At 36.7% G+C, this 27970-nt stretch overlaps 7 protein-coding genes across 8 annotated transcripts; 3 read left to right on the top strand and 4 right to left on the bottom strand.

The window, feature by feature from the left end:
- Positions 1–442: 442 nt before the first annotated feature.
- Positions 443–2452, top strand: LOC6649562. The gene is made up of 5 exons (XM_002072399.4): positions 443–815; positions 893–1181; positions 1244–1430; positions 1487–2143; positions 2197–2452. Exons 2-5 carry the CDS (start codon positions 1103–1105, stop codon positions 2450–2452), a joined length of 1179 nt encoding a protein of 392 aa, XP_002072435.1. The 5' UTR covers positions 443–815; positions 893–1102.
- Positions 2423–9258, bottom strand: LOC6649561 (lysosome membrane protein 2). Its single transcript, XM_023179753.2, has 7 exons — positions 9178–9258; positions 4584–4675; positions 4008–4520; positions 3780–3940; positions 3444–3724; positions 3260–3378; positions 2423–3193 (listed from the first exon to the last, which is right to left on the bottom strand). The coding sequence occupies exons 1-7, from the start codon at positions 9212–9214 to the stop codon at positions 2774–2776; spliced, it is 1623 nt and encodes a 540-aa protein (XP_023035521.1). The 5' UTR covers positions 9215–9258; the 3' UTR covers positions 2423–2773.
- A 6121-nt stretch (positions 9259–15379) lies between these two features.
- Positions 15380–17032, top strand: LOC6649560 (neuropeptide F). 2 transcript variants are annotated; one of them, XM_002072397.4, is made up of 3 exons: positions 15380–15500; positions 16400–16687; positions 16756–17032. In XM_002072397.4, exons 2-3 carry the CDS (start codon positions 16421–16423, stop codon positions 16792–16794), a joined length of 306 nt encoding a protein of 101 aa, XP_002072433.1. In that variant the 5' UTR covers positions 15380–15500; positions 16400–16420; the 3' UTR covers positions 16795–17032. The 2 variants fall into 2 exon arrangements, with proteins under 2 accessions (XP_002072433.1, XP_023035524.1); XM_023179756.2 differs by having other exon boundaries at positions 16387–16687.
- Positions 17033–17502: 470 nt separating this feature from the next.
- Positions 17503–19403, bottom strand: LOC6649559 (synaptic vesicle glycoprotein 2A). Its single transcript, XM_002072396.4, has 5 exons — positions 19339–19403; positions 18955–19279; positions 18359–18892; positions 17745–18295; positions 17503–17637 (listed from the first exon to the last, which is right to left on the bottom strand). Exons 1-5 carry the CDS (start codon positions 19382–19384, stop codon positions 17603–17605), a joined length of 1491 nt encoding a protein of 496 aa, XP_002072432.3. The 5' UTR covers positions 19385–19403; the 3' UTR covers positions 17503–17602.
- A 19-nt stretch (positions 19404–19422) lies between these two features.
- Positions 19423–20482, bottom strand: LOC6649447 (ATP synthase mitochondrial F1 complex assembly factor 1). The gene is made up of 2 exons (XM_002072395.4): positions 20150–20482; positions 19423–20090 (listed from the first exon to the last, which is right to left on the bottom strand). The coding sequence occupies exons 1-2, from the start codon at positions 20407–20409 to the stop codon at positions 19499–19501; spliced, it is 852 nt and encodes a 283-aa protein (XP_002072431.2). The 5' UTR covers positions 20410–20482; the 3' UTR covers positions 19423–19498.
- Positions 20483–20749: 267 nt separating this feature from the next.
- On the bottom strand, positions 20750–24894 carry LOC6649446. The gene is made up of 7 exons (XM_002072394.4): positions 23504–24894; positions 22814–23445; positions 22576–22749; positions 21942–22511; positions 21377–21880; positions 21147–21317; positions 20750–21079 (listed from the first exon to the last, which is right to left on the bottom strand). The coding sequence occupies exons 1-7, from the start codon at positions 24695–24697 to the stop codon at positions 20926–20928; spliced, it is 3399 nt and encodes a 1132-aa protein (XP_002072430.1). The 5' UTR covers positions 24698–24894; the 3' UTR covers positions 20750–20925.
- Positions 24895–25747: 853 nt separating this feature from the next.
- LOC6649445 (fatty acyl-CoA reductase wat) lies at positions 25748–27620 on the top strand. The gene is made up of 5 exons (XM_002072393.4): positions 25748–25876; positions 25946–26058; positions 26121–26631; positions 26689–27409; positions 27469–27620. The coding sequence occupies exons 1-5, from the start codon at positions 25801–25803 to the stop codon at positions 27563–27565; spliced, it is 1518 nt and encodes a 505-aa protein (XP_002072429.1). The 5' UTR covers positions 25748–25800; the 3' UTR covers positions 27566–27620.
- Positions 27621–27970: the final 350 nt, after the last annotated feature.

The following is a 27970-nucleotide window of genomic DNA, read 5'->3' as shown; positions in this document are numbered from 1 at the left end:
TTCTAATTAATGTGAATATATTTAATAGATTTTAACAATGACATTAGATAAATTTCAATTTCTATATTTGAATCCCTTACCTTCATTTTCATATCTATAGTTCCTATCAATTTCTAAGCTCTTGAAATCAATATTATTTGGGTAAATGTGAATGATCTATGATGTTAAGCTTAATCTGAACTTACCCTTTTCATTTATCTCACTCCCTTGTTGTTATTGCCCACCTCAACCACCGCCCAACCTACCGTCTGGCGTTGTCTTTTTCACTTTCGTTGGCAACGGTTTGTTGTTGACGCTGTTATTGTTGTTGTTGTAGGGGGCATGCAACATTATAGCCGTTGTCGACTGCGCAGCAGCATGATTGTAACCGAAACGGAAAATGTTTGTTGGCAAACCCGAGCAGCAAACCGCGCACAGTTGCATTTTGGCGCTTGACGCAAACGATTCGCATTCGCATCCCAAGAAAACGAAAAGAAAAAAAAGCACATAAAAAAACTACTTAGCCGAAAATCCAAAACTATCCAAAGAGGCCTACATAACTTGTCTTAGTTCCACAGAGACGCACGCGCTGAAACGTAAACGTTAAAGCCAAACGACGACAAAAGCTAAAGAAAAACGTCTAAGTGAACCGTTATTATTACCCAGCCGTGGGCCATAATCGCCAGCATCACCATCGACAAGCGCGCATATTATATAACCCTCTTTTCTGCTACTGCTTCCACAAATTGGCCCTGCCCTCTCTTACCCACCACTACTGACTACGCCCAGATCTCTGGGCTAATGAATGAGCCAAAGCAGCAGCAGAGTTAGTAAAGGTAAAAGAAAAGCAGAGGAAGAAAGAAACGACTCTTTTTTTAAAGCTGGGAAACATTGTAATTTATAATTTTTAAAGGTCTAAGTTATAAAACCAAGTCGGTCGAAAAGTTGGCCCAACGTGAAAGTGAAAAGCAGTCGCATTGTGGCAGTCAGGATACATCATCATCGGCATTGCCATTGCTCGATCTTCAACACCATCTGGTTGTGCTCTAGGTCAGTCATGCGCGCCATGAGCTGTTGTCAATGCTGAAGCCAATGCAGCTGCCCACAGAGCAGCGCATCCAATATGAAGTCATCTAACATTTTGGCCTTGCAATGGCTTTGCCTATTGCTTTTGCCACCCAGCTCTATACAGTTTGAGACAGGTAAGAGATCAAGGCATCCCGATGCCAAGTTTTAACTGGACTTTTACCGTAAACCTTCCCAGACTGCGGCTGTCGTCCGGCACGTCGTACTCCCAGGATAATAGCTGGAGCCACCACCAATGAAGGCCAGTTTCCTTGGCAAGCCTCATTGGAGTTATTGCATCCTTCGTTGGGCTTTTTGGGTCACTGGTGCGGAGCCGTGCTGATACATCAGTATTGGATACTCTCGGCAGCACATTGTGTTCACAAGTAAGTACAAGTAACACCACATAATGACCATTTAATTCAAGCTTACTCCTATCTAGTGATCTCTTTAATTTACCAATCCCTCCATTATGGACTGTGGTATTGGGTGAGCACGATCGCGATGTTGAATCGGGCCATGAGCAGCGTATACCCGTCGAGAAGATTGTAATGCATCATCGGTATCATAACTTTCGTCACGATGTCGTCTTGATGAAGCTAACCAAGCCAGCGGATATAAATCGCTCATCAAATGTTCGACGTATTTGTTTGCCCTTTATGTTGGCCGGAGTTCCTGAGAATGAGGCTAACGCAATGTCTGGCACATCGATGACCGAGGATGTCCTTAGCCAACAACTGGAGTTAGATGATGTACCCGAAAAAATTGATAATTTTCTGCGTAGTGTGCAGGGAAGAAGACGCTATCGCAATGTGACAGCTCCAAGTATGCGTGATCTGATGAACATGAAGATTTTAAGTAGATTACGTCAAGCGCTGGCCCAACGTTCGCCGCGTAGTTTAAAGCGCACACGTAGACGCAATGATAAGCTGATGAAGCTCGATACGGAGCAGGAGAGTGGTGCACCCAAATCCTATGAGAATCCGCGTGAAATGGCCTTTGTGGAATGCGTGGCCACTGGCTGGGGAAAGGCCAATATTAGTGGTGATCTCTCCAATCAGTTGCTAAAGACTCATGTGCCGCTTCATAAAAATCGCAGGTACAGTACAACGAGTACCAATCTATTTTTTAGTCTAATGTGTATTTTTTTAGGTGTAAAGATGCCTATGGAAGCTTTGTGAACATTCATGGTGGCCATCTTTGCGCTGGCAAACTAAATGGCAAAGGTGGCACCTGTGTGGGTGATTCGGGTGGTCCATTGCAATGCCGTTTGAGTCACGATGGCCCCTGGATATTGGCTGGTGTTACCTCTTTCGGTTCTGGCTGTGCTTTGGAAGGATTTCCCGATGTTTATACCCGTACCTCGTACTACATGAAATGGATTGAAGACACGATCGCCTCTCATTGAGGGCATTGACCGACCTGTATTTATTGAGTGCAAACTCAGCTGTACATTTTTCTAGGCTACGAACTAGCTTTACCCTTAAATGTTAACTATTACGTAAGGCTCTAGAATGTTCCCTAAGTTGTTTTCATCGAGCAAATAATAAGAATAATTACGTATGTATTTATAATAATATTAAAGCCAATTCTTCTGCTGCTTAGCTTAGTTCTAAATATCACAGTGGATGCCTCGTGTGGGTCATCCGTTAACGGTTGTTTTCTTTTCTTTTTTCCTTAAGATTTGAGGTAAAACTTAAGATTCCTGAGTAAAAGACAGAGAACACAATTAGGCCATTGCCAACTTTGATTTTTGTTCGTTCTGGAAGAGCAATTGTTGCTCCTCTTGCTGGAGGACAGCAACCAAGGAAGCCTTCCGCATAGCCGGGCTCTTTGTGCTGGCAGGCTTGTCAACCTTAAAGAAACTGACTCCTGGCCATAGACAAAGTAAAATTCCAACACTCAGCTGATACACACCGACCATTAGCATACTTAGAGCCACACTCCATTGCAACAATTGAAAGCCCCAGTTAATTCCGTGTATGAGCAAACGCAGGGCCAGACAAAAAGTGTCAATATTCAAATCTACCCAGAGCAAGGGTAAGACCATATTCTCATAGGGGGCCATCTGGCGATTGAAGCTAACTTTGCCAACCATTTGATTTGCCTGTAGACGCAAATGAGTTCCTTGCATTGGAGCTCCAATTTGCTGCAAAAAATGAAGAATTAATTAGAATGAGAGCTCCTCCAATGCGGATGGAACTTTTAAACTTACTGGCTGGATCACAAAGGAGGAGGTGAAGCGTGATTCATCTGGATTGAGACCATCGAAACGCTCCAAAAGGCTGGGATCAGCATGCATAAAATGTGGATAGGTAATGGCCAAAGGCATATCTGTTGCAATTAAGATGATAGTCAACTTTATAGGTTTCTTTTTCTAACACTCCTGAAATACTTACTGTAGTAGCAGGGCGATACGTTGCCCACACCTTGTTTAAGACAACGATTGTTTTTACAGAAACACGACGAGTTCGAATTGCGCAGTTCGCTATCAAATACATTTGGCTCCATAACAAACTCAAAGCCATCCATACCATCGTACTTGGCAGTACGGTTAAATCTCATGGGTAGACGACGGCAGAATGTCCGGCGGTAAATATAAAACAAATCCTGCTCATTCATATCCAATGGAAATAAGGTGGCATCATGACCTCCCCAAATGCGGTTACATTGTGTCCCACTACGGAAACGAAAAAGTAAGACAAACGAATTCATTGAAATGACTGTTAACCTACTTGCTGGCATCATCGTATTCCCAACGCTTGAATCCTCGCTCGTAATTGACGCTGTTTAATGAGTAAGCTCTTGGCACATTGGGTAATTTTACTCCTTGCTTATCCTTTGGCTCCAGTAGATTCATATTTACCACCGTACTCTCGTTACCCTCACGAAAGAGCTGCAAGACGCATAAACTCAGGCTGACTGCTTTTGGGGGGGGGGGGCGGCGGCTTTCAATGACTCACCTTCTCCATAATACCGAAACTGGAGAAATCAATCAGGCTGGGCACAAACTTGGAGGCCAAGTGCACCAGATGATCCTCATAGCCCCACATATACTCGTGCACGGTCACCTCCAGCATAGGTTCAGCTTTCAAACGCTTGGTAAGAGCACTCATTCCCAGAGAGGCAAACATTGAAAGACCCGACGCCAGGGTGCTGATGCCCATCAATGGTATGTTGGGAGCACGAATGCGATCAACCTTCGGATCACCCACCGAACGCTCCGGCACAAAAATATACTCACGGCGTGGTGAATAGGTAACAGTGTTGTTGGCCTCATTCAGGGTCACATTATGATTGCTGAGGACTTCTTTGTAGACATAGGGGCCTACCTCCTCAATCTTTAGTTTGGTCGCTTCGCCAGCGGCAAAGGCATCCACATTCGTGTAGTTAAACATAAAAACATTGATGTAAACATCAAGGGGAGGAGACAACCAAAGGTAATAAAGCAGTGAGCCGGAACGCAAGCTCAATTGCTAAGAAAAAAGGAATCGATATATTTAGTAAAAGTCACAAATTACTCTGGCAATTTAACCTACCGTTTCTAGGATATTTTTTGCCGGATTTGTTAACAGGAGTAGTGAACCAAATAATATCAATGTCATGCCAAATGAGGCACATCGCAATAACTCTGTGAAATAGCAATAAATTGGAGCACCAGGTGAGTTTTATGTATGTGAATATGAAAGTTATGCAACAGTTGAAGTTCAACTGGTTTTTATTTAATTTTTGCATCGCATGTCTAGAGAAAGACGGAGAGAGAGAGAGAGAGAGAGATGCCATCGTCGATGCCAATGACCTTGTGCGTCACCGGCATAGCCCAGACGATACAGAGATACAAAAGATCTCCGACCTACCTCAATGGCAGCAGGAGCAGGAACCGAATTTGCCGGTCAAAACATAAACAAAACAATGACTACATACACGATACCATCATCATCGCCAATATTCATGTCGATGACGGCGCTTAAAATTTGTGCGGTTCAATGAACGATCTTCGATTTTATGAACACACACAGTGACGACTACCGAGGGGCAAGTCAAATACACAGAGCCAAAATAGGTAAAACTATCAGCCAGATTCTCGTTGCAGATTCAAAACGATTTCACTAGAATCAAATATGAGACTTGTTCTCCCTTTAAATTGCTTCAATTGGTTTCAAATCGTTCGTTTTTGATATAGTGAAATGAAAAGAACAGCATTTTTAGCTAATAATCTTTAATATGTTAAAAATAAAGCTAATTAATAATAAACCGATTCAGTGCTGCCATTAAATGATTTTTTTTTTTTGCCTACCAATAAGCTCCAGATAAACATTATTTTTAAGTGTTTGAGGTGCATATGAATGACAAACTAATATAAGCTTAAATTAAATAAAATCAATTATATCAGGAATAAAAACAGTTTTGATTCTAAAATATGGCACCCAAGACATATGTAATTTAGAAGAATGATATTATCTATTCATTTCATTAAAGTAAAGAAATAGATACAATTTTAATAAAATAATTATTTCTTATATTTTATTCTTTATTACCATCCAATAAAACCCAAAAAACTTCTCTAAAAATGTCTTTTGTCCTATCCAAAGACATAACAATAAATTCATGGTTAAAAGTATTTTGTATTTTGTATTTTGCATAGTACAAAAAAAAACGAACATAGGTAGATCTAATTTAAATGACTACTTAACATTATAACCACAACATATACATACATATTCTCCCAGTTTTTTTCTGGTTTTCGCCGACCTTGTTTAGAATATTATACATAAGTACGAAAGATATGCATCTTGAAATCTTTTCATTGACACTCCGCGACGTCTTAAACTTGTTTCCTATAAGAAGCTCACCTTCTAAATTATATCATGACTATGAACATTGAAGATGTTTTAGTTTTCGATTAGTTCGATTCCGCATATATATGTATGACAATTTACAATTTTTTTTTTTTTGGTTCTAAGATTGTTGTAAGGATCATGGCCGTTCATTCAGAACAACATTTGGCAAAGTGGAATTAGTATTGTTTGCTCAAGTAATTGAAATCGACACAAAAAGCTCAGATCAATGAACTGCTTAACAAGCCCCTAACACAATTCCAAATAATAAACGTCTCGCACCCAATCTCTCTGAAAAACAAAAGCAAATAGCAACAAAAAACAAAAAAAAAACAACATTATCTCATTAACAATTTCATAGATGTCAATAATCGGTGTCACACGAAATGTGTGTGCCCAAGATTGCACAATTTACCAATAATCAATAATTAAAAGTGCGTTGATCCAATATAAAACAAGGCTTACCCACATACATGTACATATATAATATGCATAGATAAGGCGTATCCTTGCCTTGATTTGATTTTGCCATAAATTACATTTGTGAATAAAAGACCAAACAAAAGATCTTAAAGTTATTCTGGTGCAACACACACGCACACCAAAAGCAAAAAAAAAAAAAACTAACCAAATCTATTAAAAAAATTATGCAATTGCATTGCCAAAGTTAGTCAAAAGTTTGTCGAAAAATCCAACAACCAAAGCGTGAATGAGAGACGTTTGTTTTGCTTAAGGGGTGTGGGTCGGAGGGAGGGTGTGAAGTTTCTCTGACTCAGGTGAGCTCTGAACTCGTTTCTGACAACGAACTGGTCGGCTCAATATCAACATGATAGATACATGTACATCAACTCCAACATCAACATCAATACCAACATCTCTTGGCATCTCTCGGCAACATCAGCATCACGTCCAATTGACAGAGTGACGGACAGGCAGACAGACGGACATTTGCTTGGCGGTTTTTGTTTTGTTTTTGTTGTTGCCTCTGCATCGGTCTGAAGTTCAAGTTCGCTGCAATTTGCCGGGCGCTTGCTTTTGAAATTCAACAACAACAACACAAGCAACACAAAATAAATTCATTTCAATAGTTTAACAAAATGCTTAACAGTTGAATTTTTGTCACTGGCTTGTAACCTGTAGTTAGTTGTTAACTTGAAGAGTCATATCACTGACCTACTGAAGTCAAGAATGAATTGTTTTCTTTCTAACAGGCGACAGATGACGGACGACGGATGGCCAGACGACCGATGACAATGTGTTTAGGCACCTTCAAAACGTGTGTGTGTTGTTATGTGTGTGACTTCCGTCAAACGACAATAAATTAAGCAAATATGCTAGACGTGGTGACTAGAGAGCCCAGGTGAATTGAGTCGAGTTAGAGATAGAGAGAGAAATATAGAGATACAGATAGAGATATGTAGAGATAGCACCTCTCTAACATACAAGATGCGCTCGTTTGTTCGTTAATTTTTGTTTTTTTTTTTATTTTGTTGTGTTTAGCTAATGATTAATCTAGTATCGCAATGCTGATGTTGTTTTTATTTGTTATTTTACTGTTGCTTTTGTTTGCATTTAATCATCGCCAAAATCCTAAAAAGCCCAAACCCTTAAATAGTCGCAAAGTCAAACAATTAGACAGATGCCTGTCTGCCAATAAGGAAAAATAAATAAATAGCTCGCCTAAAAATACAAAAAAAACTTCCCCAAACTAACTGACTAACTACCTAGCTAACTAAACCAAAACTACACATGTAATGTGCATAGATATATCGATGATACGATCGATGACATTCTATATAGTATTCTATCCTTTTCTCTCTATTTTGTCTCTAGTTTGTTGTAATTGTTGTTTAGTGTTAGTGAACAACAATAGTTAATTGCTATTTGCATTGTTTAACGAGCATGTCAAACTTTCCATTGATTTATGAGTTATGAGAGCAAACACAAAAGGGTTCTCATAGCCCTCCGCTGCCCACCTCTTCAACTTGTTTAACTAAAATGGATCGCGGTTATCTGCATGAACTAAAAATGGGCCTTGATCTAGAGGTTTGATTTACCCTCATGGTAAGATAGTACGTGACATTTCAGTCAAAAGCAATTTTATTTGTGATCTTAATTTATGCAAAACTTAATTACAACCTAGTTCCGTTAATACACGTACAATATCACAGATATATATACATATATGTACATATACATATATACAGATATATTTCTATGCTCGAGAGGCTAAACTTTGGAATTAGTTTATATTCAATGACTTTGCCGAAACGTAATGTGAAATGTAAACTAAACTAAATTAAACGATCTAATGATATGGCAGCAATTACCAAACGGATTAAATGCTATAGAACTGAATGCCATAGTATATATGTATAGATAAACGTTATTACACTGGGTATCCGGATCAAGATCAAGCCCTTGGCAACGATCTCGTGTAAATAAATACTTGTATTTGGTATGCAAATTTTTCGGTGGTATAAATATGTTTACAGCCTTTTGTAAGAATAAATATCTTCATCTCTGTCTGATTGTCTCCTACTTGGGCTTTTTTTGGTAAATATTTACAAAAGATCAAAAAGAAACTCGTATTGGCCCGGCCTTCATAATAAATTATTAACAAGAATAGCTAAAATTAATTCCAATTTTTTTATCAACATTTCATTTTATTTTATTTGTGTTTGAAAACTTTTTTTTTTGCTTAAAGTATTTTTAGCTAAGCTCATGCAAATTCATTTGGCGTGTGCCAAAAGAATCTCATTTGGACTTTCACCCAAATTATCATTATGAAATCACAATTAATAAATTTAAGACTTTTTATTTTCTTTAAACTTGAAACTGGTTAAATGATCTACATAGTTAGAACCTCTTTAAGCAAAAATCTATGCTAATTGTTTGCTAAAGGTTTGGCTCTCCAAAACAAAGCCAAGTATTTGCATGAACAATTTGGGTTATTTTGTTTTTATCTGTTTTAGAACATTAGGTAGTGTCTCTCTGTCTCTCCATCGCTCTCTCTCTCTGTCTCCCTCTCTCTCAATCTGTATATTAATGTGAATGGAAATTACAAAACACTTTGAATTTGAATATTTTTTTTCAGTCTGAATAGCTACTATATGACTAAAAGCAACATCTTGCAACATTTTTGTTAATAGAGCGTTTTACTATACATATTTTAGGCAAGTCTTATTTTTTTTATTTTACGATGGCAAGGGGCGTTCCGAATTATCTTTTATGGTGTCTTTTGCTTTGGTCATGGCTTAATTAAGAGACTCTTGGCTCCATTTCAGTTACTCACTTGCATTGCGTTGATTTTTACTGGTAAATAGTTTCATTTTGGGATGCGAGAATATTTGTATATATAGTATATATATATTTTTTATTTGTTGTTGGCCGACCAATTAATTAATTATTTTAATGATTTATGACGAAAATCAATTTATTTTTGTATTATTTATGACAGTAAATTAAACTATTAGCAAGTTGGTTTAATTGCATTGGCAATATCGATATATATTCAGGTCAATTTGCATGGCCCCCTGGCTGGTTACTGGATTAATTTGTTTTGATTTTGATATTCATTTAATAGAAATGCAAATATCTGCTAAGTTATTAAATGATTTATGTAGGTAATTTTTTTAATTATTTTTTTTCAGCAATTTTCCACTTGACTGTAGTCACCGCACTTTGATTGCTCCGTTGTTAGTAAGAATGTTTGTTAGCTACTTGTTGCTTGTTTTAACGTTTTGTTTTAACTTTCTGAATTGACTGACGACACACGCACTTCCTATTCTCACGAAATTTAACAACTAAATGCGCTAAACTCAGCTGCAGTGGGAACCTTTATATGGACTTCTGGGCCCGGCTTGATGCCGAGCTCGAGCTATGATACCTGCGACCGATACTGATACCGAGACGTGGATGTAGATGTACACGTAGACATAAACGTACATCAACCGAACACAAAACTCGAGCTCAACCCCCGATTGAGATCGAGCATCTCGGGCTTTGAGGCGAGAAAAAATCTTTTCATGAACCGGTCCATTTTCGATACGTCGGCTCCGACATCCAACATCCGACATCGTATGTATGAACTCCGCCTGATGAACACCTCCTTCCCTTGGTCATTATACCATTACAGTGTGTTACCCTTTATTATCACACTCTAATATACTGAGACTTAGTTAGAACAGTCAACTTAGTGCTTGCTGTTATTATTAAAACTGGGGTTACAAGAGTTCAGCTAATGCTCCTCAAATGTTGCTGTTGTCTCAAAGATCGTTAGTAGTTATCGTTGTTGTAGTTTTAATAGTACTAATGACTCTATTTAATCTTATAAAAAAATACTCAATTCAATCTAACACTAAGCCATAGACAAACTTGCATGCTTATGGCTTAGGCCCTTTTTAAAGTTTTTCTAATAAATATGCATGAGGACTTTTTAATAATCGTCTTTTCTGCAATTAGAATCGATTTCTTGACGCAACTATCGCTAGTTCTCGATGCTAAGTAGATAATAACTATTAGACTGCAATGCGGATAATTTGCTCTAAATAAATGGTTTGATTGCGGTAGTCGCTTAGTTTAAAATGTCACGTGTATTGTCGCCCCAGGCCTGTATTTAGTATAATATCGATTGGCTCTGATCTGTCTCAGATCATTTCACTAGCAGATTTTGTTGAACGACAATATCTGGCCATATGTTCGGATGGATCAACACGTGCCTGACACTAAGTACATATTTATAAGTTTATGGCGTATCTTGGAAGCATTGCGTGGAATTCTATGCTCATGAAATCTGTTTTATGTTCTATATTTTTATTTTTATTTTTTGTCTTATTTTTATTTATTGTGTACTTTACGTAAACACTTTGCCAGACAATGTGGATAAAATGGAGTCGAAGTCTGGATCTCAGCTAGTGTTTAGGTCTTAGGTCTGGACTTTTAGACTGGGCTTCGGCCAAAACCACAGGAAAAAAGACAAAACAAAAAAGCAATTGTTATTAACTGAGAATGTTCTAAAATGTTCACTTGACGTTTTACTAACTGCGAGTTAGCATGTTGCTCCGTCTTCTTTTTTGTGTTAACTTTAATTGTTATTTATAGCAAGTCGCACCATAATTATGTACTATTAAGGTGCTACTTATTTTAATAATGCGAGCAAACAAAAAAAAAGGTTCTTATGACAGAAGGGGCTTCAATATTTGGTAATCTAAATAAATATTAACGCTCCAATAATCTATAAAAATGATTTAACATTTTTGAATTATTCATGATATGTGCAACGCATAAACTACAGTAAAAAGCTTTGCTAGGAATACCAGAATAATGTCACAAGCTTCTATCAAAATAAAGCTTTTTGCATAAAATAAACCGTTAGAAGAGAAAAAGGCCAAACTAAGGAATCAAGAGTAGCAAGAAGGCGATGGCAATTTATCAAACAACAAAAAAAGAATCAACACACACACATCTAATCTAAAAAACGCTTTAAAAACCAAAAAAATGACCCTCCCACAAAAGTAATATGTCACACACTGAGCAACCCAAGAGAAGTCAGTCCTGCAACATTTGGTTAACATAAACAAAAAAAAAACACGAAAACTAAAATATTTAACTACATTGGAAAATATAAACACATTCAAAATGCTTCGTAGTAGTAATTAAGAGCAAATTAAAGTTAACGAGCAAATTACACTTACAATTAGATTTGGGTAAGTGCTCCACGAGAGAGGGAGACAGACAGATGAAGAGGAGTCACATGAATTTAGCAAAAGAGGTTTTAGCCACAGAATATACATTATATCAATTGGAATCATACGTACATACATACATATATACAAATATTTCCAATCGCAAAAAAGCTGCCGTGTAAATTCAAGAAAGTCATAATGATAAAAGACGAACTCACAATTTATATATGCATATTAGTGTTGGGTAAACATTGCTCAATTTGGTGAACATATTCACTTGTTCTTTTTTTCGAAGTGAGTCGACTCGCTCACTTTGGTCAGTTGCTCATTCACATTGCTCACTCACATTGCTCAGTTGCTCACTGTTCATGAACAGCTCAAAGCTAGTGAGTGTTGAAAAACAGCTGAGCAAAAGAGCATGTGAGCAAAAAGAGCAAGTGAACAATAGTGAGCAAGTGAGCAAAAAAGAACAAGTGAGCAATAAAGAACAAGTGAGCAAAAAAGAGCAAGTGAGTAATAAAGAACAATTCGAGAGGAACATGTTCAGTTGCTCAGTTTAGTGAACAACTCTTTTTTGTTCACTCACTCATGAGCAACCCAACACTAATGCATATACATATCTATAGATATACATGTATTTACATTTTTTTCCTTTCAATTTCCATAGAAAAGATTAAGAAAACATTAAGAATGTTTGGTTTAATATTGTACATTTGTAAGATGATGAAAAACATATAAATTTAAGGTTTTTAATCTAAATTTTCTCATTCGATAGAGAAATCAATTATTGAGAATAAATCAAGCCAAAGGACGTAGAAAAATGCACTAAAATCATAACTTCAATAGAGGGCAATACAATAATTGGCCAAAATTAAATTTTTTTTAGATTTTACCATATAAATGTTATGATTAAGTCATCAAGCGAGCAAATAAAACCACAAACTAAACCAATTATTTGCTTCCACTGATTTTATTGGCTCTTTAAATTAATCATTAACTATTGTTTATTTATTTTTATTAACAATTTATCTCAACTTGGTTGATGCATTAGATAATTTGATATCTTTTGTAAGATTTATTGATGCATTAAACAAAATTAGATATCATTTATGGCTAAAAGTCACTGAACCTGTCTAAATAATTGAGGGAATCTGGCCTGAATTAATCTTAGCTTTCATCTATTCTTAAATCATACTATATTGTAGTCAAATTTAATTAAATGACTTTAGTATCGAGTTTAGTTAGAAAAACCACTTCATACTTAATATTACATAGTCGTTGCAAACTTTTATTTATAATTGTCGAGCATCGATTAATCAATTTAAAATTATTGAATTATATTCTCGAAAAAAACTTGTACACGGTGGTGCGAGGTGGGTGAGGTGGTTAAGGTGGTTGGCAGCTACGAGTTATGAAAATGCAACATGAGATAAATATAATATAAATTATTATATTACATATGACTTTAAATGTTATATAATTTAACATTTGGAAAGTAATTTGAAATAAAGAACAAATAATGTCACTATAAAAACTCGAAATTTTCATTGATTATTTGTTATTGACTTGAATTATTTTAATTAATAAGTAAAAGTAATAGTTTTTTGCGTAATTCAACCAAATTAATAATTATTTGGCTTTAATGCACTGTACTAGAAGCCATTAATAGTCAGTCTATCTCATCTTGAGGCGGTCAGTTCTGAGTAAAGTATTCAGAATCATTGCTCATATTAAAAATGAATAAATTTAATGGTTAATTAAATGTTTGAGACATTTGAAAGGGGCTAATGGATCACTGGGCACAAAACTAAGCTATGTCACATGGCACATGGTTATTTTCTCACATTGACAACAACAATAACAATAGGTAATTTAACTACCAATTTGGTCAGTTAACATGCAAATTTTTGTGGCTCACGCACAGGTAAGAAGGGAAATCCCATTTGCATGCATCTTACAAATTATAACTGTAAAAGCAAAAATACAACAACAAAAAATAACACGGATTGCCCCTTGGTGCTGCTGACGTTTCAAAGGCGACAAAAATTGTCGGTAACCACATCAGAACAATGAAGTTCCTCATAAAAGATGAACAAGGTGAAAAGTTAAAAGCCATAGCAGCTTCAGCGGGTTGAACCGTTAACGCCTCGCAAGGCCAAGGCAAGACGGAACCATATATACACAATGTATATATCTAGTATACATATATATCCTTGAACCAAATTGACCAAGAGGCACTACTATTGAGATTACTCTTTTTTGCGCTAGGGTTTCCCAGCACATTAATGACATCAAGGTAAGTGATAAGTATATGTATGTAGGAGTGAACCGATAATCTCTTTTAAATTAATCATATAGGAAAACGCTTCTATGACCATGTATGCATATACATATGTACATTAAACAATCAGTAGCTACATATGCATTAGACTGGTTATAATCGTTCAACTTTTAATATTATTATGATTACAGCTAAACGTTTTAGTCAAAGACTAGTTAGAATTGTTTTTCTTTTGAATTTCTTATCTAAGCACTCATACGACCTGTTGCCTTACCTAAAATAAACATAAACAAACAAGTGAATAGGTTTAAACCTTAAAGCTTCTCATTTAAATGAGGGGACTCGACTTTCCTTGAGGTACAAGTTAGTTTTATGCTATATGAGAATCATACCGGTCGTATTCGTAATATCTTTTCTTTTCAATTACAATGTAAAGAAATTATATTTAATTCGACGTCATGCCACTTATATTTGGGTTATTGAGACTATTATAATACCAGTCTAATGGTGCTTAGACTGTCTGTTGGCTATAATGGAACTGGAACTGAAACTGGAACTCTAGACCGAACAATGAGGAACAAAGTTGGAAAGCAATTAGATTTAAATCTCAGAACGTTGCCGCCTCAAAATGAATATTTAACGAATTTAATTGCATTTTGATAGCATAGGAAACAACAACGACAATAACAACAACAACGACTGCATCTTAGAAACATTTTATTATTAAGTTAATAAGCACAGATTGAAAAAAACACAAAATAATAATAAAGTTATTATTTTCAAACTAATGGTAGGGCTTGAGACGTTATGTTACGTATACGCACAGTGGCACAATCGAATAGATTATCAAATTATTAGATTAAAAGCTTACAACATTTGCGATTGTTATTGAAATTATCTCAAAACATGACCCCAAATTATCCAACAATGCAAAGTCGCCTATAAAGTCGTTACTGTTTAATTCCTATTCCAATCAGCGTCGCCAACGAAGCTAGAGCGATTAAATAATAATCAGAAAATAGCAACAGTAGCAACAACACAAAATATACACACATATCTAGAGAAAATGGGAAAAACAAAATTATAATTAATGGAATTTTCAGGTGGCGGCTATGCCAGGAACTAATCCTGCGCTTGAAATTTGTCATTTATGCGCAATTCTGATATCTCGTTAGCCAACTGTCAGCATTTGTTAGCATTGGCCGCATTGTCCCCGTTTTTCGATTTCCGTTCCAGCTGCCGCAAAAACTTCAGACACCTAATTACCTTGCATATGAAAATATTTTAGAGGCTTCACTGCCGTACCAACCAACCGCCCTTGCGCCATAAAACCGAATCGAAACGTAACCGAAACTCTCCCCCTTTATCCCATTCTGGCCTGCAAAACGCAATCCAATCACGCACAACTTTTCTGTTGCTTTGCTTCTGGGCCACCAACAATGTGGGCGATGGTATCAGCCGCCATATTCTTCAGCTAGCTCCTATAAATACCTGTTGCCAGCAGCTTTTGGCCAACAGTTGCTCGCATCAGCTTCGTCTGTATTGTGCAATCCTTAATCATTGCAACGCATTGGCATTCGTACCGTGTACGCTCTGTGATTTTAACTCAAACAATACTCAGTAAATTGCAGTAAGTGCATTCAGATAAAGGTAAGGCTACAAATCTGCACATAGAAAAAAAGCTACTTTTCTTTTCATAAAAATAATGCAAGTGTAGAAATTCGTATTCAGTGAAAAAGATTTGTTAGATGAGTTATCATAGGGCTATAGATAACTTCCGATTCGTGAAAAATAGTGTCTATTGCATAAAATCAGGCACGTATACAACACTGATTGGCTTACTTAAAACCGTTCAAACGTGCAATTTTAATAGACTCCAATTTGTAAAACGCACTCTATATATAATTGAATGTATACTTGATTTAATATGTGAACAAAATAAAAATCTTTAAAAATATTTTCTGTCCATTCAGAAATTCTTTTGCATATTAATATTTTTAAGAGACATTTAGGATTTATTTGTGGTTACACGTAAATTTAACTACTCAATTAGCTGCAATTATTCCACATTAGATGATTCATATAAGCACATTTTTCAGTTCCTTAGACACTAAGACGTCAGAGAATAGATAATATTGTCAGAGTTACTCAGAGTCGAGTTTTTATTATTAAGTCAATAGTCGCAAAGAGTGCGGAGAACTAAAAGAAAAATTACCCACTTACGTCAATTCAGACTATAGATCATATAGATCATTGAACCAGCCTTCACAGTCTATTTGTTAGATTCACTTAGCCCAGTCTAATACCGCCTGGACACCCATCGTCATACATTGTGCAAACTTAAATTGTTTGTTATTAAAAATCCAAAGTGACTCTAAAGAGACCCCTTAATGGGAATGAGGAAAAAAACTTGTCAATTAACCGCCAGTTATGCAAAACTCAAATGATAGTTAATCTTAATAATTAATTTAAATTGCAAGCACAAGGATGAAGGTTCAATAGAGATTATATTCGCCTGCTTTTGCTTCTTACATAGTCACCACTTCCAGCCCTTCTTCATCATCACCATCATGTCCAATACAATGCGTTGCATTCTGATTGTTTGTGTGGCTTTCGCTCTCCTGGCCACCAGCTGTAGCGTTGAGGCATCGAACTCGAGGCCTCCACGTAACAATGAAATAAACACCATGGCAGACGCATATAAATTTCTTCAGGATCTGGACACCTACTATGGGGATAGGGCGCGAGTAAGGTTCGGCAAGAGAAATCCCATGGCGCAATTGTTTCGCAATCGAATGCTAGACGCCAGTAATGTAAATGGGGCCAATGGCGAGTTGGTAAGTTCCATTCAATTAAAGGTAGTTGACATATGTAAATATTAGAACTAAGTTTACATCTTTTGCAGATGGTTCATGCCATTGGCGAAGAGGAGGGAGGATTCTGAATCATTCGAGTTTTACCAAAAGTTGACAACATATTGATCTTCTACCCGTTGCATTTGATTTGGGGCAATAGTTTAACGTACGAAATGAAAGTTCAAGTTTGTGCAGCTATCGATTAAATTATCAGAAGATTAGCTTCATCCATAGTCACAATGTTAATACAATGAATGAATAAATCAATGTTAATAGTATCCTAAAAGTGAAACAATGCAAATATATATAATTTTAATTGAAAACTTATATTATTTTTCTTTTGTTTCAAAAGAATATATGAACAGTGGAAATCGTTTTTCTGATGGCATCACACAATAGATAAAGAGATCATCCAAAGTAAATGTGGAATTTTCTCCCCCTCTTAAATTATATAATAAAGTAATCCATTCAAGATACAGCTTAATATTCTAAAATTATTATAAACCCTCAGTTAAACGATGGGAGCTAAAGTGAACCTTCTAAAATTTAAATTCTTTCAAACTAAATGGTTGTTGTGTTAGTTAGTTTTAATGGACTAAATCCAAATCTGTTTATGTTCTGTTCCAATTCATTGTAATAACATGAGTCTATTTCATCGAAGTACACGCAAGGTGAGTCAGCGTAGATAAGAAGTCACCATAAACAGAATTCATTGTTTAGATGCGCCAAAACAATTAACTAAAAACAAATATAATAACTATTTCGTCCGATATTGGTTTTGCTTTTAAAGACAGAAATGATTTAAAGATCTTTAAGTTTCAAAGCTTTACATATACAATGGGTTTTATAAAGTATATAAAACAAAAACACATTCAGATTTAGATAAAATATTTCACATTATAAAGGCAAAAATCCCTCAATGCTGGCCGATACTATAGTAATGAGAGAAAGAAATTTGGATAATGAATTTTAAACCGATATAAATGAAGAGCAATTGGGTCTCTGTTCCATAAGATTAAAAAGATCTTGTTAAACTTACACAGGGGAAGGATAGCAATTGTTAGCAATGTTATTTCGCAGTTGGTGTCCACATACGCGCCGACCATGATGGCACCAACAACAGCGCCCCAGCGACACCACATCAAACTGATGCACAACGCCTTCGCACGTACATACGTGGGCACGTACTCAAGGAGAGCACCACCCAACAGGCTGATAAGGACACCTGGGAGTGCTATGAAAAATATAAATGAAAACAGTTGCACCCAGTAATTGGTAACAAAAATAAGGGCAAAACCACAAGTGGAGGACATAACCAGAGCTACAATAAACATGGCCTTGCGTGGCACCAGAAAAAGTAGCAGCCAACAAACGTTGTACAGAAGAATATAGGTGAAACCTAAAATGAGTGAATCGTTGAAGCCCTTGAAACCGTCGTTGCACATCACAACCAAGTCGTCCTCACTTTCTTGCAATATGTCTCTGAAGGGGGTAAAGAGTATGTTGCAGAAGGTCATGTCTTCTTTGCTACCGAGACGCATGTTGATGCGATTCCTCATTGCTGCATACCAGATACCCAGACCGTTTGCTCTGTGGGGATTCAAATGGTGAATTGGCTAAATAAGGTCTCCAGATACCTGGCCGTTTACTTACAAAAGTCCAAGCGTAAACATAACCGCGCAGCTGCCCACATAGAAACCAACAAATGGTTTTCGAAACAAAGGCATCGCATCACTGAGCATCGTCTGCAGGATATTTACGGAATTCCTTTGGCGCTTCACCTCGGTAGCCGCCTGGAACTTATTCAATTCAGCCACCTGATCGGGACTCAGCGGGTGTCCAGTGTTCTTCATGCTCACCCATTCCATTACGGCCATTCCCCCTTGCGTGTCGCCAATCATGAAGAGAAACTTTGGACTCTCGGGCATACCTAACAAAAGAAAAAATGCAATTGCGCCAGGCACCATAAACGTACAGCCAAGAAACCGCCAAGAGCGTAATGTTAGCATTTCAAGTACATCCACCTCAAAGTCCATGAAGCTGGTGAAAAAGAACGAAGCCACCAATGGACAGTAAAACATGGCAAAGCCAGTAAACATGTACATGTGGGTAACTACTCGGGCCAGGATTTGTTTGTTGCAGAACTCGCTAAGATAAGTGACAGCTACGAAGCTGGGACCAGCCACACTGTGCAGACAGAGCTTATCATTGGAATAATAAAGTCTGATAAACCAAATGCCAACACTTACAAGATGCCCGTAAGGAAACGCATTACGAAAAAACTCGTAAAACTAACCATAAACATCGAAAGCAGCGCGCAAATATTACAAATTGATATAGTCCGTAACAGAATCCATCGACGACCCATTTTATCGGTTATGTAGCCCCAAAAATACGACGAACAGATGATGCCTAAGAAGGCGGCTGCCATTATTGTGGCCAACTGCATTAGGTTTAAACGCATGTCGCACACCGAAGCTGGACCAATAATTCCAATTCCCATGGTCTCGTGAATGGTAAACATTTGTAGTAGACCAAGCGTGAGCGTCGCATAAAGATGAACCCTGCCAAAACCTGAGTACAATTATCTAAATAAGTTCTTGTTCACAGAGTATGCGATGCATGGCCTTTACCAATCTGTTCCATCACATTGTCAAACTCGTTGAGATTAGAATTCATGTTGAATGTTCAAAGAATGTACTAAGCAATTTTGCAGCAGCAGCAGCGTCTTGTTGCTATATTTAAGATTATTTTTTTTTGTTTTGTAAATAGAACTGACTGTAAACTCTCAGCCTAACCCAGCTGAATATTTTCCACCTCCTTAATCAAATCCATATGCTTGAATTCATCCGGGCGCTTGGTAAATGTATCCAACAATTTCAACTTGTTTTCATCTGTCTTGTAGTAGAACATCTGCAATTCATTGGCCAGACACTGCGCCTCCTGGGCAGTCAGCACATTGTTGTCGTACTCCCCGCGCAGCAGCACGATTCCCTTATCCTGCATCTCCGTGTAATGGACAAGGGTTAGGCACTCGGGCGCATTTTCTTGATGCACTTGATATGCCAGCAGTGGGGTGAAATGTACCGTGTTTGCTGCAAATTGCAGCATGATAAACTCAAAGCCTTCGCTGCGTGGCAATGGCAACAGGAATATCGGATGTTCCTTTGCCCTTTCCATCAGAGTGTTGTATTGGGCTGGGGTCAGTGTGGCGGCCAAAACATCTTTGGTTTTGTGGTATTCCAGCCAAATTTGGGAAATCTCTTCGCAATTCTTGTCAGCCAGCAGCTCCAGTTTCATAATATCTGTTAGCTTCTTGTGGGGCAGTTCGGCAGCACCTGGTTTGGCCAACTTCTCTTTGGGATTAAGCAGTTCTGAATAGGATCTACAAAATCGGTATGCAAATGAAAAATTTAGTTTACCATTAAATTCATTTAAGCTTACCTGGCCTGACTCTTGCCATCCTTGATAGGATTGATCACACGTTCAACGCGATCGAGGAATTCCTCCGCCGAGGTCTGCTGCATCTTGGCGATCTTGTCCGCATATTTCGAGTAGTAAGGATTCTTCTCCTTAAGTTGCTCTATGGCTTCCTCTGCCCTTCGTGTAGCGGACATGGCAATGCTGCGTTTTGCAATTAATTGGTTGCGTTGAAATATCTCGAAAATCAATTTTGATTTGCTACGAGCGCATGCCATTGCCATTTACTTCTAAAAACCAAAAACAATAGCAATCTGATTACACAACACTGAAAAAAGCAACGACAAAAAAATCACAGGCCGGAATAACTTTGGACATACCGAATTTTGTATACCCTTGAGGAAACAATAAAAATTTATATCGATTTTACCTACTCCATGGGCTTGCAAAATTCTTATCAAAATCAATATACCCTCTTTTGCAGAAACAATGTTCTTCTCCCCCTATTTGTTTTATTCCTCGTATTTATTTTCCTCGTATTTTAACCGGCCCCCGCTGCGATATATCGTTATCGTTTATCAACCATAGCGGGAAATATTTACAATTAAGAAAATGATTACTCTATTTAAGATTTTAAAACCAAAAGCGAACTGTAATGTACATTTTATACATTCAAAAATTCATTTTTGTTATACTTATTATTTTCGCTTCAATTATGTTAATATTAGTTTAAGAACTTACGACTAAAAAAGCTTTTGCTTGCATTTAATGCTTTTAATTGTTTTAAATACAATATCGGCTCATTTTTTGACCATATGTTGCTTGCAAAATTCCCAAATAAAGAGCGATCCTGTAACATGGACATTAAGTGAACGCACCATACCAAATTGTGGAATTTCAACGGCATAATCTAGGAATCCTATGAGATCAACAGGTATACCATGCTTCTCATGACTAGCGAAAGTTACGAAATCTATTAATTATCAAAAATATTAAATTTATAACATTTAGTGAAACTTACCCGAGCAATAAAACACACTTTTTCGGAAATCTAAAGTCCGAGAAACTTGTGCTATGGGCTGTCTGCTCAGCTCCAACAATTTTATAGCCTTCACTTTGCTTACCAATCAAAAACTCGCCAAGAGCCACAGTTTTGACCTCCTCAATATTTAATGTTTTCTCTGCTGTCATGCTGTAGAGTAAGAAAATTTAAATAATTTCTCAAAAAAATCAAATCAAAAAGTAATCTACCTTATGTTTGCGAAATCGCTTTTATCTACATCCGATTTCGTAGCTATTATTAATGTTTTCACACCAAATACCTCACAAGTGCGTGCCAATCCACCAAGATTTGGTAACTTATCAATAAGACTGGCCACAACTATAAGCTCATAATCGGTGGCTTTCTCATCGGCTGTGGCCAAATCATCTTTGGGATATATGTCGCAGCGTGGATTCATCTTCCTTTGAACGTTTGCATTCGTCGTTGTTACTAAAGACGATAACTCGGTGTCGGATTGTTTTCGTTTTGCTTTAAAGGCAGTACGTAACATTTTGATATTATTGTCATACAGGTGACGATTGTTATATTCATCAAACGGAGTATTTGTAATGTATAAAAGTGCATTTACATCATAATTTGTCAATATTTGAGGCAGATATAGACGTGGTTCTCTCTCTTCAAGATTTTCCAATTTATCGCCAAGAGTGATTTTAATGGATCTAATAATAGCATTAGCTACAGGCAAATCATTTCTATAAATAAAAAAGATGTATCTTAAGCAGTTATTATTTACCTTTTATATTATATATTTACCTTTGCGAAGCCAACCTGTATAAAACCAATTGCGCCAGTAATCGGGTTTGAAAATGTGGTCCCATCGTATGCGGCAAGAGCATATCAATGATTTCTTCCAAGCGATGTTGGAGAATATTCGAATGCAGATCACAATATATATAAACTACAGAAATAAGCGAAACTTGTTGTGTTGGCTTCAAGCTACATAAACCTTTCAATTTCTCAAAAAGTAGATCGTCGCTGGGCAACGTACGTGCCACAAGAGCCTCGTACATATAGCAAATGTTAAGTTGATTGCTTGGTTCCAATAAGGCAACCCACAAATCGTTAGACCAGTAGCATCTGCCTTCCATATTTATTCGCAAAAGGGAACTGGCAATTCTCATTTTTATCCTATGCTCCTTAGAATTTTCAAAATACCGCAATTTCTTTTGTGACATTTCGTTGTTTATGTTTAGTAATTTGTTGCAGAGGCAACATAAATCTTCATTACTTAGACATAATTGGATATGTGGAATACACATTTGACGCGAAAGCTCATCAGGAAAGATTTCATCATTTATTGCATTAATATATGCAGCTTCGATTCTAAATATAGGGAAAATATCGTGTATTAGTTTTAAATTAATAATGTTTAATAGTGAAAACATACCGCGCATCGCCCGTGCTAGTTTCACCGTGCAATAATTGTTTAATAATTAGTGCAATAGTAAAACAGTCGAATGATGCAATTCTTTTACGATTGGCGATTAGATCAGAAACGAGACCATGATATTCTTTATGGTTCATAAATTTGTAGGCATATGGTAATATGAAATCTAAAATTCTGTAAAAAAAAAATATATGAAACATTAAAAAACATATTTTCATTTGTATATCAACTAACTTACCCATCGCAACTTGTTTTGTTGTTTATTTTGGCTATGAGACCAGGCAGCACATTATCATCCTGCAATGGTTTTTCGTTACTACACAAAAGTTTCGCCAAATGTTTTACTGTTCTCTCTGTTCCTTTATCTAATAGATCTATGGGATTGGCAAGCATTTCCCATTCTTCGACACGTTCAACAAAGTAATCTACACAGGACTCCAATACAAAAGATTTCTCTTCTTTTGATTCACAATGCAGCTTGTCAAGGATATATGATTGTAATTCTTTTAGATCACTAAACTCAGCTAGCGAGGATACATCCAAATTGTACTTATTAAAGTAGAATTCCCTAACTTGAATATTCTCACTTAAACGGAAAAGAGGAAACAATCGCCACCATCCATGCTGAGAATTAGGTAGATTTTTCAATTTCTTAAGAAACTCCTCGATGCAAAATTGCTTAAAATCGCTTGGAAAGCAGCAAACAATTTCATAAGTTCGTTGGTTAAATCGAGCAATAACATTTGCTATATTGTCACACTTTTTAATTTTATCAATCAAATGATCATATCCGTAAAAATCATCACAGCTATTGTAAAGTGCATCAATGAACATCATATAATCGCCCAGCGAAAGTTCGTCTATGGTGTTCTATAGAAATCAATTATAAATATTATATTAGTTTCAAGTTATCGCTTAAGAAACTCACCTTAAACAACTTGTGCACACGCTGTATAGCCATCTTTCGTAAACTTGGATTTTGTAATGTTCGAACACGTGAACTTAATTCGATAAGAACACGTTTTGGAACCTTGGAAACTTTATCTGGGTTTATTTGGCACAACCAGAAGTGCAGTGGAACACAGTGCCAGGACACTTTTGCAATGTGCTCGAGCAGCAAACCCAAATTATTATCTGTGAGGAATGCACCCATTTTAAATTTAAGCAGCGAATCATCTCCTTCAAAATTAAAGAGTTGCGTCCTATTGGTAGCCTTTAGAAATTCATTCAGCAAATTTAGGCCAGTCAGTTGACGCAAATCAAAACGGGTGAAAAAATAATTAAGGGTCCATCGCAATACCAATATATTGTTATCCTGCAAGAGTCTTGCATAGAGAATACGTAGCCAAGAATGCCAATTTTCATGTGAGTGTCCCCCAGGAATGTGCAAACGAGGCAGAAGACACGTTAGTGAAGGTATAACCAAATGTGATTGCTGCTCCTCAAGATTTTCCATTAAGGTCACATAGGACGACCACTGTATTTCACTACATTGTAAAATCTTCAAAAAATGTTGAGGTAGACCTACTCTCTTCTCTCTCTCTGTAATAACCAGTAATTTGGCCATAAGGAAGTATGCTGACTTTCGCCGTTCGATCTCTGGCGATTGCAACAGGTTCTGAATAATAGTGACCAGTTGCGCATAGCATTCCATACCGAACTCCCTCACAAAATCATCGATGAGATGAACAAGAATTTGTATGGCATGAGGTTGCTCTTCACTGCTCAGATTAAAGAGTTGATAGAGCAGAAATTTATTATCCATGTGCCGAAACTTTTTGGTGTGCAAGTGTACACAAACCAAAACATTGGCCACCAGTAGCCTCTGCGCCGCCGAGTCTTCTCTGCTATCAGCAATTATCACTGAAATGAGTTTGTGGAAAAGTTTTTGTCCAAATTTCACATTAAACCGGCTATTGCTCTGGAGTAAGTTATAGATGCATTGCAGAACCCGTTTTAAGGCCACTACATTGTCCTTGTGCATGTCCACGAGCTCACATAGCATGTCATCGAGCTCAGCAATTTCACCCAAAAGATTTTGATTTTGTATATAATTCTCCAAAACCTCGACCACTGCGTGTGTAGTCGTAGGCGTGGTGGCTTTTGTTCCTCGCAGAGCCATCCTGTGCTGGAAATGTATCTGTATTTCTTAACTCCACTAATATGATTAAATAAATTTCATTAAACGTGGAAACATGTGTAATTTCACAACAAAGTAAAATACCGATTTACATATGGGGTTGTAAGCAAATCAAAATTTATAACCACAGTTCGTCACTAGGTGGCGCCACACTGAGTAAGCTGGTTTGCCACGATACTGAATTGTGAATTATTCAATTATTATAATTATAATTAATATTATAATTATATTTGACTGCCTATTATCTGACCAGAAGCAATAGAGTATATATAAATATATCGAAAATTTGTACCTCGATAATCTAAGTATGTTTATCGAAATTTAAAAATTTTACACAACTAAATCAACAGGTGATTTCAGGGGAAATTGCATATGTATGTATATCTTATTCTCGATATTTAATTAAAAAACAATAGGTAAATCTTCAAAGAATATTATTTAATGAATAAATTAATTTGTTTATGTTTTGTTATAAGATTTTGTAATAATATGTGTTGTTACTTTCTTTCAAGTTTTTAAAAGAGTTTTGTTACTAAATCGGCTTGAACTCAATATGGATGGAATTAACAAACTGAAATACTGAAATTATGGTATTTTTGGCTACACAATGTGTATTAAAGTCGGCCTATGCCGTTCAATTAAAATGCAAATTAAAACTATGCAAAGGTAGGTACACTCATGGCCAGATTAATGATGTGGTAATTTTTTTTTTTGGTATACAAAATAAAATTTATTAGAATTGTGCCAGTTTAATGTTAATGTTAATGAATGTTCCACTTCAGTTACTTTTAATATTTAGGTAGATTTTGTCTTACTATTAGAGTGAGTTTTCAAGGAATTGTATACCCCTTCACCATCATGAATATAGGGTATATTCCATTATTATGTGTGTATATATAGTATGTATTTGAGTCTACTTCACACACTGACCCTTTTAACATTGTGTATGTGCGATTTTCTATATAAATACAGAACTTACACCGAAAATACTTTTTATTGTAACAAAGTCTTGGCCGCAGTTCAACATTAGAGGATAAAATATTTTGTAGTTTGCGAAGAAGAAAAAACATAAATACACACACAATATGGAAAGTGAGATTCAAAAGTTTTATAGAAACAAGACTGTTTTTATAACAGGAGGTTCTGGATTTTTGGGCAAAGGTTCGATTAGAATGTTCGATTATTAGTCCAAAAGTTCAAAATGCAAACTAAATGTTCCCTTCGTTTTAGTTATCATTGAGAAACTATTACGTACAACGGCAGTCTCTCGTATATATATGATGATCAGGACAAAGCGTGGTAAGAGCATGGAGGAACGCTTTGAGTCCTGGAGAAAGGATTCGGTAGGTTGTAATAATATATGTATATGTGAAAAAATATGCTTTAGAGGCATAATTCTTTTAAGATTTTTAAAACGCTGTTAAGCTCTAGACCCCACGCCTTGGATATTTTGACGCCCATTGCGGGAGATTGCCAGGACATGGATCTTGGCATAAGTGATGCTAACCTTCAGCTTCTGAAAGATAAGGTGCAAATTGTACTGCATGGAGCAGCGACGGTACGTTTCAATGAGCCTCTTCATGTGGCATTGGCCATCAACACACGCGGCACTTATCTCATGCTGCAGCTGGCCAAAAAGATGCGCCAACTTGTGGCTTTTGTTCACATCTCCACGGCGTTCTCGAATTGTATGACTGGCACCATTGATGAGGAATTTCACCCAGAAGAATTAAATTGCGACTCTAAAAAGGTACTCCAACTTAGTGAGCAGATAAGCGAGGAACTTTTAGACAAACTTGCACCTACTTTGTCGGAAAAGTTTCCCAACACATACACTTATTCTAAAGCACTGGCTGAGGATGTTGTCCTACGGGAGGCAGGCAATCTACCAATCTGTATTTTTCGCCCTGGTGTCAGTAAGTCCTCAAAATTCAACTTGTAACTATAGCTGTTAAATTTTCTCCTTATTATAGTTATTGCCACCGCCAAGGAGCCAGTTTCGGGTTGGATTGACAATTTATATGGACCAATTGCTATTACCTATGGTGTTGCCTATGGAGTTCTACGCCTAGCCCTGCTCGACACAAAAGCCCATTGTCCTACGGTACCTGTCGATTTTTGCGCCAATGTAGCCTTGTCTTCCGCTTGGAAAGTGGTCAAAGAGACGCGATCCACAATCCAAGCTCAATGCCAGAAACCTCCGACTATCTATAATTATGCCAGCAGTCCAGAGAATGTCTTAACTTACGGTGATTTTCGGGATCTAGCAATGATTCATGGAGCCAAATATCCTGTGACAAAGATGTTATGGTATCCCTTCCTGCACTGTATATCAACGATATGGCTTTTTCCATTGGCTGCCTTTTTTTATCATACACTACCCGGCCATTTGGTTGATCTAGGCCTTCGTGTAATGGGCAAAAAACCGCGATTGGTAAAAGCCTATAAAAAAATTCACAAAAACATCATAGCCTTGGGACCGTTTGCCCTTAAGACCTGGGATTTTGATATGAACAATCTCAATCAATTGTGGCAAGACATGTCACCAGAAGATCAAATAATTTATAACTTTGATATTCAGAAATTAGACTGGAATGAATATTTTAACCATGCCCTTCGTGGCATGAGGCTCTACTTGGGGAAGGAAACTCCCACAGAAGATTCATATAATGTTGGTAGAAAACTTCTACAGCGGTATGTTTTTTATCAATCAGCAAAGTAATTTTGTTTCTATTAATTCTGTTTCTTTTCAGCTTTTATGTTTTGCATCTCTTTGTGCAATTCCTCCTCTGCTGTGCTGGTGGATCAATTATTTGGTTTCTCTTTGGGTTTTTAGCATCATTTTTCTAAATATATCCATCGTTGTTGGTGTTAAATTTTGGAGAGGTTGAAATTTTTTAACAAATTTTGAGTTTGTTTTTCTTATTTTTGTTACATTTCTTTATATTCTGGAAAAAAAAAACTAAATGGCATTTTCTCTAAACAATATAAACTTGGCAATAAATGATAATAATAAACCTATGATGTATAATGTTGTTGTAAAAAAGTTCAATTTTGAAGCTCCTATTCATAAATTCCAAAAATAGAATTGCTCACATTTAGGGATAAAACGTCGTTTTTCTTAAAACAAAAATTTAACATTGAAAAACAGCAAACGATAATACGATGTACATATATCGGTAATCAAAAGTAAATGATATCGCAAAGTCTTATCGTCGGAGCTATCGATTATGAATGTTATCGCAAGACTTTATC

Source organism: Drosophila willistoni, chromosome 3R (assembly GCF_018902025.1).
Source record: "Drosophila willistoni isolate 14030-0811.24 chromosome 3R, UCI_dwil_1.1, whole genome shotgun sequence".
Taxonomy (NCBI): Eukaryota; Metazoa; Arthropoda; class Insecta; order Diptera; family Drosophilidae; genus Drosophila; species Drosophila willistoni.
This window is presented reverse-complemented; position numbering and strand designations above follow the sequence as displayed.